This window comes from Salvia miltiorrhiza, chromosome 1 (genome assembly GCF_028751815.1).
Source record: "Salvia miltiorrhiza cultivar Shanhuang (shh) chromosome 1, IMPLAD_Smil_shh, whole genome shotgun sequence".
Classification (NCBI taxonomy): domain Eukaryota; kingdom Viridiplantae; phylum Streptophyta; class Magnoliopsida; order Lamiales; family Lamiaceae; genus Salvia; species Salvia miltiorrhiza.
In genome coordinates, this window is record NC_080387.1 from 76,189,691 (window position 1) to 76,204,929 (window position 15,239).

General features: G+C 32.5%; 1 protein-coding gene across 1 annotated transcript; it reads right to left on the reverse strand.

Moving 5' to 3' along the window:
• Positions 1–1,695: 1,695 nt before the first annotated feature.
• Positions 1,696–6,848, reverse strand: LOC131013881 (probable sulfate transporter 4.2; the record flags this gene model as incomplete). The annotated part of the gene is made up of 12 exons (XM_057941831.1): positions 1,696–1,980; positions 2,210–2,286; positions 2,788–2,817; positions 3,707–3,758; positions 4,517–4,558; positions 4,849–4,976; positions 5,112–5,172; positions 5,282–5,347; positions 5,475–5,582; positions 5,733–5,840; positions 5,918–5,983; positions 6,657–6,848. Coding segments are annotated over 12 exons (1,215 nt in total), but the record flags the coding sequence as incomplete, so codon positions are not given.
• Between the last annotated feature and the right edge of the window lie 8,391 nt (positions 6,849–15,239).

Here is a 15,239-nt window from a genome sequence, read left to right on the forward strand (position 1 = left end):
GTGGTCAAAAGTTTTGAAACAACAATAGTGAGACGGAGATAGTACTCCTTCTTTCTTAAGATCAATACACAAGACAATTTAAGGATGCTCTTTAGAATCACACATTTTGGCTATTCTTTTAATTTATTATTATTATTATTATTATTCCATCCGTCCCAACTTTTAGTATCCAATTGAGAGTGACACGAGTTTTAGTAAAGTGGTTGTGTGTATTGTGAGTGGAATAAGGGTCCCACCATTTTTGTGGGTGTTAAAATAATTAAAGTGAAGTAAAAGTTTCACCTACCTTTACAAAAAATAGAAATAGATACCAAAACGTGGGACATCCAAAAATGAATATATAAATACTAAAAATTGGGACGAATGTAGTATTATTATTATTAGTATCCAACCGTTGATTCAGAAAAGTAGGACCAAATTACTCTATTAAAAAAATAGTGTTAATAATGATAATTAATTGCATTCTAAATGGAGAAAGAGACCCACCATATAATTGAAAGTTTCCAAAAATGGAAAGATACTAATTTTTGTGAACGCTCTAAAATGATATAAAAAAAACTAATATTTTTTTTTGTAGGCAGAGCGAGTATATCTCTTAATTTTCAATTTTGATTGATGTAAAACATATAACCAATTTAGATTATTTTTATTTATAGAATACTTTTTTATCTATAAAATTTTATACATAAAAATATTTTATAATTAGAAAAATAAAATATGAAAAGCACAAAAATCTAGAAAATAAAAGAAAATATAATATAGAATAAAAAACATATATAATAAATGCACTTGACATTTTCTTTTTTTTAGAATCATATTACAATATAACTCAAAGAGTAGGTTGAAACAAATAAACACATTCAAACCAATATATCTATATGCAAAGAATTGGACACACAATTTTACATACATTTGCCATATAATCTTACCAGACAATGGCACCACCATCACAGTTGTTCTCAGGTCTTCTTTGACAGCAGTGGCTCCAGATGGCCGGCGTCGTCTCTCGAGGCGGAGATCTCCCGATTTCCCGACTCCAACTGACAGGGGCGGTTCTGGGCCCTGCGCGGGGTGGTCGACCGCACAGGGCCCCGGAATAATTGGGGCCTCAAAATTATAAATCCATATTTAGGTATTATATATAATGATTACAACCCCAACATATATAAATATGTGTAGTGGAGCCCAGCGGCAAACAACTTATCATAGTTTTGCTTGGTCGGGTTCGATTCCTTAATGTAACATTTTTTATTATGTCTATGGAATTTTTGTAGGCCTAACACATTTCTTTTCGTTTTAGGTCCAAAGATTTGTTATCTGCAAATTTTTTTGGCAATAAGAGATGCTTTTGTGTAAAGCAATCAAATGTCTATTTTATTTTCATATTAACAAATAAATTTCTAAATTTTAGTCTATTTTTTCGCTTTCATATTAATAAACAAACTTCTAAATTTTAGTCTTGCTTTCTAAAATTTCTCACTCTCATCTTTTCTTTTTTAATTTTTCTTCAACAATCTCTTAAATTTAGAGCAAAGTAATTTTTTAAAATTTTTAATTATATTTATATTTTTGACTTTTTGTTTTCATTAATTATTGTTAAATGCATGAATAATTTTTTATATATTTATTAAATAATTTGATAAAAATATATTATTTAATTAAATATTTTTTCAACTACATATAAAGGGCCCAAATTTAAAAATTCGCACGGGGCCTACGTTCACTTAGCCCCGCCCCTGCCAACTGAGACAGGGCTGCTTCTTCTGATCTCTGTTTCAGTATTCGATTGAAGAGGCTTGATTTCTTCTCTAGCAATGGAGATTGGCTCATGGAAGAATCGGTTAAGCTTTGCACATGCTGTAGACATACTTGGACTGCATCGTGCACGCGAACGAAGAACCATTCTCGGCCTATTAGATCGACCACCTCGGCTCTTGTTAGAGTCAGCAGAACGTCTCGATTTGGATTGGAAACGGCTATCTGAAATATGCAGGCAAAACATTTTATAAATGGATGCATCTCAATGATCATGATATATGCTAAGGGAGCGTTTACTTTTGATGATTAGCTTTGATAAATAAACATAGTAAGACAGAATCCCTTGATTTATATCCCATTGAAAATGTGGGATTGAAGAAATCTTAATCTTAAAGAAAAAAATACTCAGTCATGCAAAGTAGACGCTCTCTAAGTTGAAGTCTTTGCTTACCTGGATGTTACGTGATCTGTATTCGTGGTACAAGTCTTTTAGAGCTTGAACAGCGCTAGAGTCTATGTAAGTGACAGCTGAAACAAAAGACCAACCGTAAATGGGGGCAAAATGATATATACTCGTTCTGAAAAACAAAACTTAAAAAATACCCACCTTTTACAAAATATACAAATTATACACATTTTAGAACTTTTTTTACCCTTATGACGAGGTCGAGTATGTCGAGAATTAGTGCATTTTATAGGAATGTTCGACCACTAATGCTCCATTGCCCGATCACAATGGTCAAGCATGTCGAGTATTAATGTATTTACCACTAATGCTCGACTTCCAAAGGTCGAGCATGTTGAGTATTAATGTATTTACAACAAAAACACTAGTGCTCAATATATTCGACTCGTAGTGGCCGAGCATTAGTGCATTTACCACAAATACTCGATTTGCATTCGTTGAGCTTGAGCATGTCGAGCAAAGTTTACGATTTAAGTAAAAACAACTTGAAAATGGGTAAAAACAATCATTAAGGCTAGTAAATGTCCGAATATAAACAAGAAAGACGTTGAAGATTTACTCACGAGCCATCTCAAGAATGACAAAATGAATTCCTGCGAAGAAGACAGAACACTAACAAGGTAACAAGGTAAAGCAGTTCAAGACAGATGAGGTCGATTTAACTTAACGAAGAAGAAGTTCTCGAGTCACCTGTCTTTGATGTAGCTTATATTGGCAAAATAGATTGGGGCATCAACACGAACAATCACAATTCCGTTGTATGTATAAGCTTCAGGATACTGCTGTGTGTTTCTATATACAGTTGTGCCAGGTAAACGGCCCAAGACGGCTGCAAAAGAAATAATGTTTGGCTTCTCAATGAATTGCACCCATTATGTTTACAGATAGTAGAACTTTTAAATGAACCTTTGGTCTGATCATGTATGCATCAATGTTAACCTCTTTCACTTTACATGGCTTACAAGTTTGTAGATCTCATATTTTCCACAAGCATCTCAAGTATCCAGTAGCTTATTACACAATTCATATAAAATTAGGGAAGCTAAATCTTAGTGGATAACATTATTTGCATGTCTTTTTTAGGCAGAAAGGACTATATGTAAGTGAGAACAAAAGCAAGATATCAGTTCTAGAAAGACCAGTAGAGGATGACTCAGATTTCATTGTTTAAGGCCAACAGATGCAATAGAAGTCTGAACGAAAAATCATGCGGTGACACAAGCAAGAGTAGGTGTGAATACTCAGTTTGGCTGAACTGCTAAATTCAATGAACAAGTGTCGCGTGCATGACCATTCAGTTAGTGATCAGGAGGAAAAGCATTTTGGGAACATTGAACAATTGATAAGCAATAAATCATGTGATGAAACATAAAGTGCCAAAAAAACAGAATGGGAGATACACTATATATATAAATGGCAACATTTAGGTGCATAATTTAATTGTTTGGGCATAGCAAACCCTTCTATTAGATCAAGACTTACCAATATGTGGATTAGCTGATTCATGGATGACAAATGCAAGTGAAACACCAACCTAAGGCACCAATACAGGGAAGAAATGAGAAAAGCCAGCACAGTGTAACTATTAAGATAGGCTCAATCAAAGATTGAGAAGCAAAGAAAACTGTAGGATTGACATGACTGATAGAATGCAATTCTAGATCACATAAATGCATGGTAGAACTAAATAAATTGTTAGCAGTAGTTTGAAAACTTGAGAACGCCCTTTGAAACTATTAAAGGCAATCCACTTTGCTGAATTTCTGAGTCAAATTAGGAAGATGCAATAAGCATTATATATTTTCCACAAAATGTCAACAAACTATCAAAACATTCATAAGAAGAAGGAAAATAGTATAACCAATTTAAACATCGAAGAGTGGCATATATGATTTGACGGGTACTGACCAGAAAATTAGCTCAAATAAATGAGATTGCTAGATCTTCACATTGAATCCATAAATTTATCACGGTTTACAATTTGATACTACGATAATGTGGTTTAACAGTAGCTGAAAACTAACATTGAATTACTAACATTGTAGGAGGAAAAGATTTTTTATTTGGTGTTTATACAGAGATAAATGACTTGTCAGTGTAGATCTATGTCAGAGGCTTTCTAAGTGACTGACAATCCATAAAACTACAAACACATAAAAGAAAGATTGTATAGAAAATTATTGGAGAGAGGCTGACATAGAAAATGCCATGCTTTTGAGATGCAAAGTATACCAGATACTTCTGAGACAGGAAAACATGTAGGACTCATCTACTTTTGAAAGAACAACTCACCAGTCCAATAACAGCAGAAATGACAATGGCGGCTAGACCACACTGCAAAGAAACACAAAATGAAGGAGAAGACAGAATTATTAGCAACAGAATTTACAATGCTGAGAGTTAAATGTTAGCTCCATCTCCACAGATATCTCAATTTCAAACTACATATCCTTTTATGGGGGTTTAAAGTTCCCAGTTATATCAAGACAGCTTAATGCCAGTAAAGATTTTTATGAGTCATAGGAAGAGAAGGGGCAGGCATAGTCTGCCAAGAACAAGTAAGCACTTCCACATACAACAAATTAACAATACTAAAGGAGAAGAAACAATTTCTTCAAATCAACCTGTGGTATGTATTCAAACAATGGAGTCAGGAATTGAAGCGCACATCCCATTATAATTCCCATAATTACTCCAGACAAGCCAGTTTTGGCTCCACTTTCATGATTCACAGCTGATCTGGAAAATGATCCTGCAGCACATAATTGAGGAAAAGAATTTTCAGGAACCTATACCAATTGTGACATTTATTCTAACCTAGTACAAGTATTATTTGATAGTTTATAACAGAAATTAAATTATTGATTCAGAGAACAGAAAACTCTACCAGTTGTAGGGTAAATAGAGAAGAAAGAACCAACAATGTTTGCCACACCAAGACCAAATAACTGTAAAAGACAAACGGTAAGCATATCTCCATACTGACATCACAAATGGATACATGACAATGCAGGGCAATGCAATTCATTAGTAGGGCTAAGGTCAATGAAAACGGACCTCTTGATTGGAATCCAAGTCGTAACCATTCTTTGCTGCAAGTGCTTTAGCAATTCCCACAGACTCCTATAAATTAAAATTTGTACATTCAATATCTCCTTTCTGAAAGAGCGCATACTTCTAACAACATGAGAGAGTAGAAGATATAAGAGAAACTATAGTAGGAGAGAGTTATGATTAAAACTTCTCTTACCAAAATAGCCACGCCAGTAATGAGAATCGTTGTAGGAATCAAAGATTCAGCATACTCAAATTTCTTTGGGATGGAAAATTCTGGCAGGCCCTGTGGTATTTCACCTACCTAGAACAGCAGAGCCAAAAAAAATACATATTAAATATATTTCACACAAGCTAAAGTTCATTGGAGGGATAATTTATGATAGTAAATGGCATTTGATTATTCTTTACAGCCCAACATCTTGGTAACTTGGTTAATTAAAGCAGTCCTCACCAAAGATATTGAAGATGGACTAAATACATGCACAAAAATGGTGCCCAAAACTACAGCTGTAAGGGGACCAGAAGCTCGCAAAAAACGCAACGATTTCCTAGTTTTTCCCTGTCAACACAACAAAGTTAGTTTGAAGAGGTCAAAAATTGACAAATGGATACCTAATTGAAAGAACAGATTCATACCAAGTGCTTCATGATCAGAAGAACTGCCAATGTGATGGAGCCCATGAGAAAAGGTTGCCACAAGAACTACAGAGGAACCAAAAGACAAGAAATCAATAATAAATCATATGGTTGTAACAGACCGCCAGCATATACCGAAAATGAAGCATAAACAGAAGTTGAGGTAAATATGTTTGAACTGGAATAAGAAAAGAGTTAAGAGTTTTTTCTTTTTTTGGCGCCGTAGAGAACGAGAGCCTCAAATTAAGGTAGCCACTTCTAGTTTAGTGTTTTAGCGACTCAAAAATGAAAATGACACCTCTTCTCATCTCCAAATTGGCTACAAAATAAGCTTCATCAACCACAATAATATTAATAAATGATGGGAGATGGCTTCTCTAATTTACAACAATAAAGATAATAAATACTGAAAATATGTAAAAAGGGGACCCTCCTACAAGTAGTCATCCTTGCACTACAATCTCTTTGTTGCAACAATTATGTGAAAGAGTATAACTCAGAGCTAAACAGTTCATATGTGCACATGAGATGACAATGAAGATCTAATTCATCTTCATATCACTAAAACACAAAGATAAAACGTGGGATAATCCATGACAATTCTGTGCATTCTACCATAAAGATAGCATATGTATTTAGGTAACTTATTAGAGAACAGATAGTGCTCCTTGGAATATACAAGGATGAACTGAAAGAGGAAAATAGCTTATCCAGAAGCAGTATAACAGCTCCAGCGTACCTGATCTGCCCCTGCAATAATGCTCTTCACCAGTGGAATAATCTCGCTGCTTCGCACAACACTGTATCCCAAGAAATCTTTTGCCTGAGACAAGGCAATTATAATGGCTGAAGCTGTAGTAAAACCAGAAATCACAGAATGGCTGATGAATCGAAGAAGCCATCCAAGCCTGGATATAAAGAAAATCAATATAAAATTTTGTTAAAAAAGAGTTCAAATATCCATGAAAAGAAAGAGCAAGGTAGCAGAGCAAAGATTTAACACTACACCATTATTGTAACCATTTTGGCGGTTGCTCAATTTGTATAAAGTTAATCAAGAAAATGACTTGTAAAAGGGAACACATTCTGCCAGGTTATTACATGCTGAATGGTATATGATGATATGGTTCAGCCCCTGACAACTGAAAACCTATTTGCTTTACAGCATTGTTGCCTACTTAATCCTTGAATAAGCTTATTTATGTGAAAATCTAAAAAACCGTGAAGCTCTAGGCAATGTCCAGCAAATCGTACGTTTAATGAAGAATTTAAATAAGGTAACAAATTCCTAAAATACGTGAATACAACAAAGCTGGATAAGCAAATGAGTATATATGACCGAATGCATAGGGAGAAAAATCAATTTGATGCGTAACTTGGTTAATTAAGATATTTTGTAATTGCAATTCCGTAATAATTCATGTAGTTGAGGCTGAATTTTTCCTGAATTTAATTTTGTTGTATTAATTACTAGACCAAATATCCACACGTGGTCGGTGAGACAGAATCTTTTGGTGCATCAATTTTGCTACTTGAATTAGGCCTCTTTCATGTAGCTGAGGCTGAATTTTTCCTGAATTTAATTTTGTTGTATTAATTACTAGACCAAATATCCACACGTGGTCGGTGAGACAGAATCTTTTGGTGCATCAATTTTGCTACTTGAATTAGGCCTCTTAGCATAAATTATTTTGGTTGTGTCACGTTGATTGAATCATATACTATTGAATACATTGTTAGAAATGATGCTTTAATGCATTTCATGATTGATATAATTATAGTTCTGAAGGTTCAATATGTTATAATGTTAACTTTAATTTAAAATGATAGGGAAATAGAGAGACTTTGTGAGCTCAACAATAATGGAAGTTGAATGGAAAGGAGGGATTTGGAAGGCTGAATTAGGAGAGTGAGGTGTGAAGATGGAAAAAATAAATTTATTCTAAATAATGAAAAAAATAAAAAATAAAGAAGAATTGAAAATGATAAAAAAAATTTGGATAACAGTTCGTCTAATCTATATGAGTGATACAAAATAGCCACATTCATGGACGGATCTAAAGGCCAGGCACCCCAGGCCGTCGCCCGGTCAATTTTTTTTTTTGTTACCTATAAATGTATGATTTTAATTTTTTTTATCTATATATGTTAATCTCGCCCGGTCATAATTATGACATTTCAAATAATTATTCAAGATTCAACTTGTTTTCTTTATTAAAACTTTATTAGAATCATCTGGTGAAATCTGGCCCGGTCATTATTAAATTTCTAGATCCGTCCCTGGCCACATTGTGGCTATCCACAATTCATTTAAATAGAAAAAAAATTAATTTATTCAACTTATTTTTTAAAATAAGGGGCTGCGCGACCTAATTTTAGGTCCCAATTATAGACGGCAAAACGCCGTCGGTAAAAACCGACCCGAGCCTTTAATAGCGGCGGCTTGGACGCCGTCGCTATTCTAATGTTCAAATTATTTAATAAAAATTAATTTTAATTGATATTAATAATTATCGGCGGCGCCGCTGTCGATCATTAGCGACGGCGAAATTGCTGCCGCTAATCGGCCAGTAAAAGGCAAAAAATGGGTCGCCGTTTTTGTCGCTGCCGGCAATTATCGGCGGCAGCTCTGCGGTCGCTATTTACGCGTTTTTTTGTAGTGGGTGGCAGAGGCGGAGGGTGGGGGGGGGAGGGATTAGGGTTTGAAGGGGGGGTTGGGGAAGATGATGATATGGCATATTTTTCATTTCTTTTTTTCAATTTTTTTTCCCTCATGTCAATACTATGGCCATGTACCAACTTCCGACTACCACCTTGTCGATTCCGGCTGCCACCGTGTAATTTTCGGCGAAGGTGTAATAAAAAACTGGTGACCGGATAAATTTGAGACAAAAACGAAAGGTCATGTATTTAAAAGTAGAAAAATAAAATTAGGTGCAAAAACCAATTCCGTGTAAACATTATAGATTTATAGGCAATTACCCTTATTTAAAATCACATCTCAATGAAGTTGAGAGGTTAATATTTAATATAGTTTCTCCCAATTCTCTCCTTGGCCGCATTTTCTCTGCCATTGTCTGGAACATCGGCAAGTAAGCCGTCGTCTCAGTGCGCATCATCCGTTCCGGCCGCCATCGCTTCTGCTCTTCCATTCGAGGTACTTTCCCTTCTTCATCTGAATTAGGCCGACTTATATATATACTATCACTTTTTGAAACAAATTAAGTTGTTAATTTGCTTTTTACAACTTATAAATTCAATTATTCAAATACTTTAATAACTTATAAGCTTTTGACATATTAAATTTTATAAGCCCTTTTTGTCTTTGAACAGTGAGGTCTCGGGGTCAATAATGTTATAAGCTGTTGGAGCTTATATACTCTCTAAAATAAACTTAGACAAACTTTATTTCATCAAATTCCATTTAGAATTTAATAATTATAATTAAGATTTGATTATGGGTGGATGCAAATTAGGCCAAACATTGGGCCAATAATGTGTGCTCTGAATAAGGCACTCGGTTCGAACTTCATTTCAAAAGAAAAAAAAATTATCAATTGTCCGAACTTTTATTCCTATTTTTTGTCCACATATTTTTTAAAAATAATGGCCAAATATATATATGTCAATGTGAGCCTTATGGGCCGGGCCGACATGGTTTAGTCAGAGATCAGCCCAACTTTTGATTCAGACGTATATAAGGTTAGAATTGATTCATAATTCCTATACAAGGGTATTGTCTTATTGAATATATATTTAGACATAGGGAATGCTCAAATAAATGCACGAGATTGTGTGTATTGGTTTGGAATTCTGTTGGATTTTTTTGGATTTTAAATATATATTCAGACTGTCTTTCTTTTTCTCTATACATTTAGCATTCTCTATCGATATATTCCCTATATAAATATGTATTTTCTTTTTTCTGAGAATTACAAGAGGTATTTATTACATAATCAAATAAGTAACTCGCACGCACGCGGGACCTCTACTTTTGCAGATGGCCACACACATATTCTTCACATATTTCTTTTTGGAGATGAAAATTACCTTTAAAGTGAAGAGACTGATACTTGCTCCAGTTATTTTAATCTTTGTTTCTTACTTTTTCTTCATTTTAATTGTTTCTCTCTTTCTCTTTTATCTTTTTGAATTAGGTCGACTTATATACTACCACTTTCTGAAACAAATTAATTTGTTAATTTGTTGTAATTCATTAGTTTAGTTTGCTCTGTGAGACTTCTGTCGTGCTTAATTAGATATATTGTAATTACAATTCGGTAATAATTTATGTAGTAAAGGCTGAATTTTTCCTGAATTTTAGTTGGTTGTATTACTAGACCAAATATCCAAACAAATACAATTCAATATCTACACGCGGTTGATATGATAGAATCTTTTGGTGCATCAGTTTTGCTGCTTGAACTAGGCCTCTTAACATAAATTATTCTGGTTGTGTCACATTGATTGAAACATCTACTATCGAATACATTTTTAGAAATGATGCTTTAATGCATTTCATGATTGATATAATTATAGTTCCGAAGGTTCAATATAAGTTATAATGTTAACTTTAATTTAAACTGATAGGGAAATAGAGAGACTTTGTGAGCTCAACAATAATGGAAGTTGAATAGAAAGGACGGATTTGGAAGGCAGAATTAGGAGAGTGGGGTGTGACGATGGAAAAAATGAATTTGTTTTTTCTAAATAATGAAAAAAATAAAAATAAAGAAGAATTAAAAATGATAAAAAAAAATTGGAAAACAGTTCGTCTAATTTATATCTTCAAAGTTCGTATTAATATCAAATATATTTAATAAATTATTCTCGAAATTGTCTCGATAATAAATGAATTTCACCCACATTTAATTTAGTCTATTGACCCTAGTGCCGGGAGATGAGATCCAGTGTCCCACAATCTTATGTGTGCCATTGTGTCCCATGCTTATATCTATTATTTTAAAAAATATTTTTTATAAAAATAAAATCTATTATAATACTATGAATTGTATTGAAGTTTTATTTCAAAAAATTAAATTTTTTAAAAATTATATACCATGACTTTGAATTTATCAACCTATTATTAGCTAATAAAAGTGAAATTAAATGATAAAAAATAATTATATACCCTAAATTGATGGAATAAAACCTTAATGGGAAAATAATTAATATTATTGACTATATCACGCAATCATACACTTTAAAAAGTAATAAAAAATATATATTTCCCTTTCAATCAATTTCAGAGAATTATCTCATTCAAGAAAATAATACAAGGCGCAATTTTTCATAAGGGAAATATACAGTTGTTTTGCCATTATAATGATCAAAACGTCCATTAATTAAATTAAAATTCAAGAAATTTAATTTGATGTGTGAAATTGTGAACCCATTTCAATTAAGCTAACATTATCTTCAACTTGAATAATATTGATTCTCCATTCAAATTAGTACGTACATTGAAATTAAATGATATGTTTAAATAAATAAATATTTTCGTATATAGAATTTTTTTAATGAAAAGAGGAAAAACAAAATATTTTAAATTTAAAATTTTTCATAACCGATTTGTTTTAAATTCATTTTTGATGATTTTTATACTATATTAAAAAACTTGTAACGAACTTAAATTTAATTAAGATGCATATTGAATTTTTATCATGAATCAAATTTGACGATGTTTAGAAAAGAATTAAAAAAAAGATAGAAAAAATTAATAGGAAGATAGAGAGAAAAATATTGAAAAATTTGGTGGAGAAGAAAGAGAAAAAAGGGAGGAAAAATGTAGGGAAAATACTCACTTTTTATATAATGTATAATCAAATGTATTTCTCAAGAAAATAAAGTTAAAATTGATTAACGAAGCTTCCCTCATATTTCCACAAAAATGTTCGTGGAAAATTTGCATTCCAGTTGACTTAGACTTGACTTGTAAATAGACTCTGCTACAATTATTTTAGATTTGAATATAAATGTCAATTGGTAGGCTTTTTGTTTTCTCACACAATTAGCACTCACAATATGGATACATTTTCCACATTTTTCCTTCTTTCGCTACTCTTATTGTTTTCATGTCTTAGCCTCTCTGCTGCACAGAACATAACTCAAATCAAAAGTGATGAATCCATACTTCTTGCTTTGAAATCCCACATCACTTCAGACCCTTACAATATGTTGAAAAATAATTGGAGCAGTGGAACCTCTTTTTGCACGTGGAGAGGAGTTACTTGTGATTCACGTCGTAGCAGGGTGACAATATTAGATATCTCTGATATGGGACTCGAAGGAAGCATTCCACACGAAATTGGAAATCTTTCTTCACTCGTTTATCTTGATATGAGTGGAAACTCTTTTCATGGTACTATTCCTCTATCCATTTTTTAATTTGTTGTTATTATTATCTCTTTCTCTCTCTCTCTCTATTATTGACTCAATTTGCATCGATCTAAATGGAATTCTTTACAATTTATCCCATATGATATATTCACTTTCATATAATTAGGAAAAACACATCACTAACTATTTTTCTAATACTTAATTATGATTTAATTTGTAGTTCATACTATTTGTAACATATTATTACACCCGATTCAAAAATAGTTATCATGATTTGACACAATTTCACAGGTGGTATTCCAAAAGAGATTGGTAATCTTAATAATCTAGAGATATTAGACATGAGTTTCAATTACAATCTTGGTGGACCGATTCCAAGACAAATTTCGAACATCACAAGTCTCCGTCAACTAGGCCTTGGTGGCGCCTCTTTAAATGGTATGTCTGCACTACTCTTTAAGCCAAAACTTTAGTGAAAGAGTTTAGTATATCATAACTAACCATGAGAATTGGAAATAATATGTGATACACATTTAGTCTTATGCTTAAGTCAAAGTCTATTGCCCGTCGTGTAAGAGATGATTATATTTCCCTCTCAATCGATTTTTGAAAATTATTGCATCCAAGAAAAATAATTGAAAGCAATTTTCCATATAGAAGATGCATGTCATTGCAAGATATAGCACCGAAAATCGAACATATTTCCCCAATAATTTGTTTATAGTTAAGAAATTTAATTATTCTTTTTTCATTACATGAGCCTGAGAGATCCGATTACTTATTGCAAGATATAGCACCGAAAATCGAACATACCAGCTTCAAAAGAGGTGAAATAATAATAATTTTTTTGGGAGTTTATACTGAGAGGTATATATGTTCTTATCTCTATACTGAGAATTTAAATAGATTGATACCTTACTATTTCATTTCTACTGATAATCCAGAAATTGGTTGATAATGTCATTCAGTTTAAACGTAGATTTTTGTGAAAATGGCAAAACTTCGGCTCTTGCCTCTAATGATATTTTTCGGTTCCTCAGTAACGTGATGTATATATAGCTAAGCAATTTAATTATTCTTTTCTCATTTTACTTTCAACTTTATTAATACTGATTCTTTATTCAGATGCACCTAAATCTAACAATAAAACCGGGCATGCACCTAAATCTAGATTTGATGTATTATAGTCTCCAAATATAAAAAGCTAGTGAGTATTTCGACTTGGAATTATTTTAAATTGTAATTTAAATTAAGTTATAGTATTATTTTTCGTATAATGCTATTATCTAAGCTGATTTGTGAGATTATATGGTCTGGAGTTTGTAAAATTTGGTCACAATACACTTAACAAAATTCTTAAAATCTGTGCCGAAGATATTTAGGTATATATTTTTGCATACGGAGGGTGTATTTTATACCATAATACTTTATCAGGCCGTCTACCAAAAGACATTTGCTCGCATAACAACCTTCAAAGACTCAAACTACTTAGCCTGTGGTCGAACAAATTGGAGGGAGATATACCGTTGAGTTTGGGTCAATGTACACAACTTGAGAGTATTTACTTGTCAGACAACAACTTTGGTGGAAATCAACTTGTACATTAATATTTTAGCAATAAACTGCATGCTTTGATAATAAAAAAATGACTTTTTAATTTTATTTTAACAACTGAAAACCAATTTGTAAATATCAGAGGGCCCATTTAATTGATTCATTGCCAAGACTAAATTGAACCGAGTCAAAATTAAGTGGATTCGACAATTACCATTTAATGTTCACTTAATAATGTATTCGAACTAACAAAAACGAACCATTAAATATAGTGTTCTAATACTTATTATTTTTGTGGTCGTGTTATAATAATCAAATCAATTTATTTTACGAATTGGCAATTGTGGAGGCGATATTCCAAAAGAGATTGATTATGTATATCCTGGGAATAAGAAATTCCACAATGCTATGAAAACTTTAGCAAATCTTTGGCCATCTTTCGTTCAATTATAAATCTTAGCCTCTCAGCTGCACAGAACATAACTCAAATCAAAAGTGATGAATCCATACTTCTTGCTTTAAAATCCCACATCACTTCAGATCCTCACAATATTTTGAAAAATAATTGGAGCAGTGGAGCCTCTTTTTGCACGTGGAGAGGAGTTTCTTGTGATTCACGTCGTAGTAGGGTGACAATATTAGATATCTCTGATATGGGACTCGAAGGAAGCATTCCACACGAAATCGGAAATCTTTCTTCACTCGTTTATCTTGATATGAGTAGAAACTCTTTTCATGGTTGTATTCTTCTCTATCCATTTTTAAATTTGTAGTTAGTAGAATCTATTTTATTTATATGGAAATGTGCCTACACAAATTTGGAATATCACACTGCTTAAGGAATTAGACCTTAGTTGGAACAATTTGATAGGTATGTTCTTATCTCTATACTGAGAATTTAACTAGTTTGATGCCTTACTATTTCATTTCTATTGATAATCCAAAAATTAATTGATAATGTCATTCGGTTTAAACGTAGATTTTGGGGTAAATGGCAAAGCTACGGCTCTTGCGTCTAATGATATTCTGCAGTTCCTCAGTAACATGATGTATATATAGCTAAGCAATTTATTTATTCTTTTCTCATTTTACTTTCCACTTTATTAATACTAATTCTTTATTCAGATGCTCAATCTAACAATGAAATCGGGCATACACCTAAATCTAGATTTGATATATTATAGTCTCCAAATATAAAAAACTAGTGAGTATTTCGACATGGAATTATTTTAAATTGTAATTTAAATTAAGTTATAGTATTATTTTTCGTAATGCTATTATCTAAGCTGATTTGTGAGATTTGGTCACAATACAGCTAACAAAAACTTAGCAAAATTCTTAAAATTTGTGCCGAAGCTATTTAAGGTATTTATATTTTTTGCATACGGAGGGTGTATTTTATACCATAATATTTTATCAGGCCGGCTAC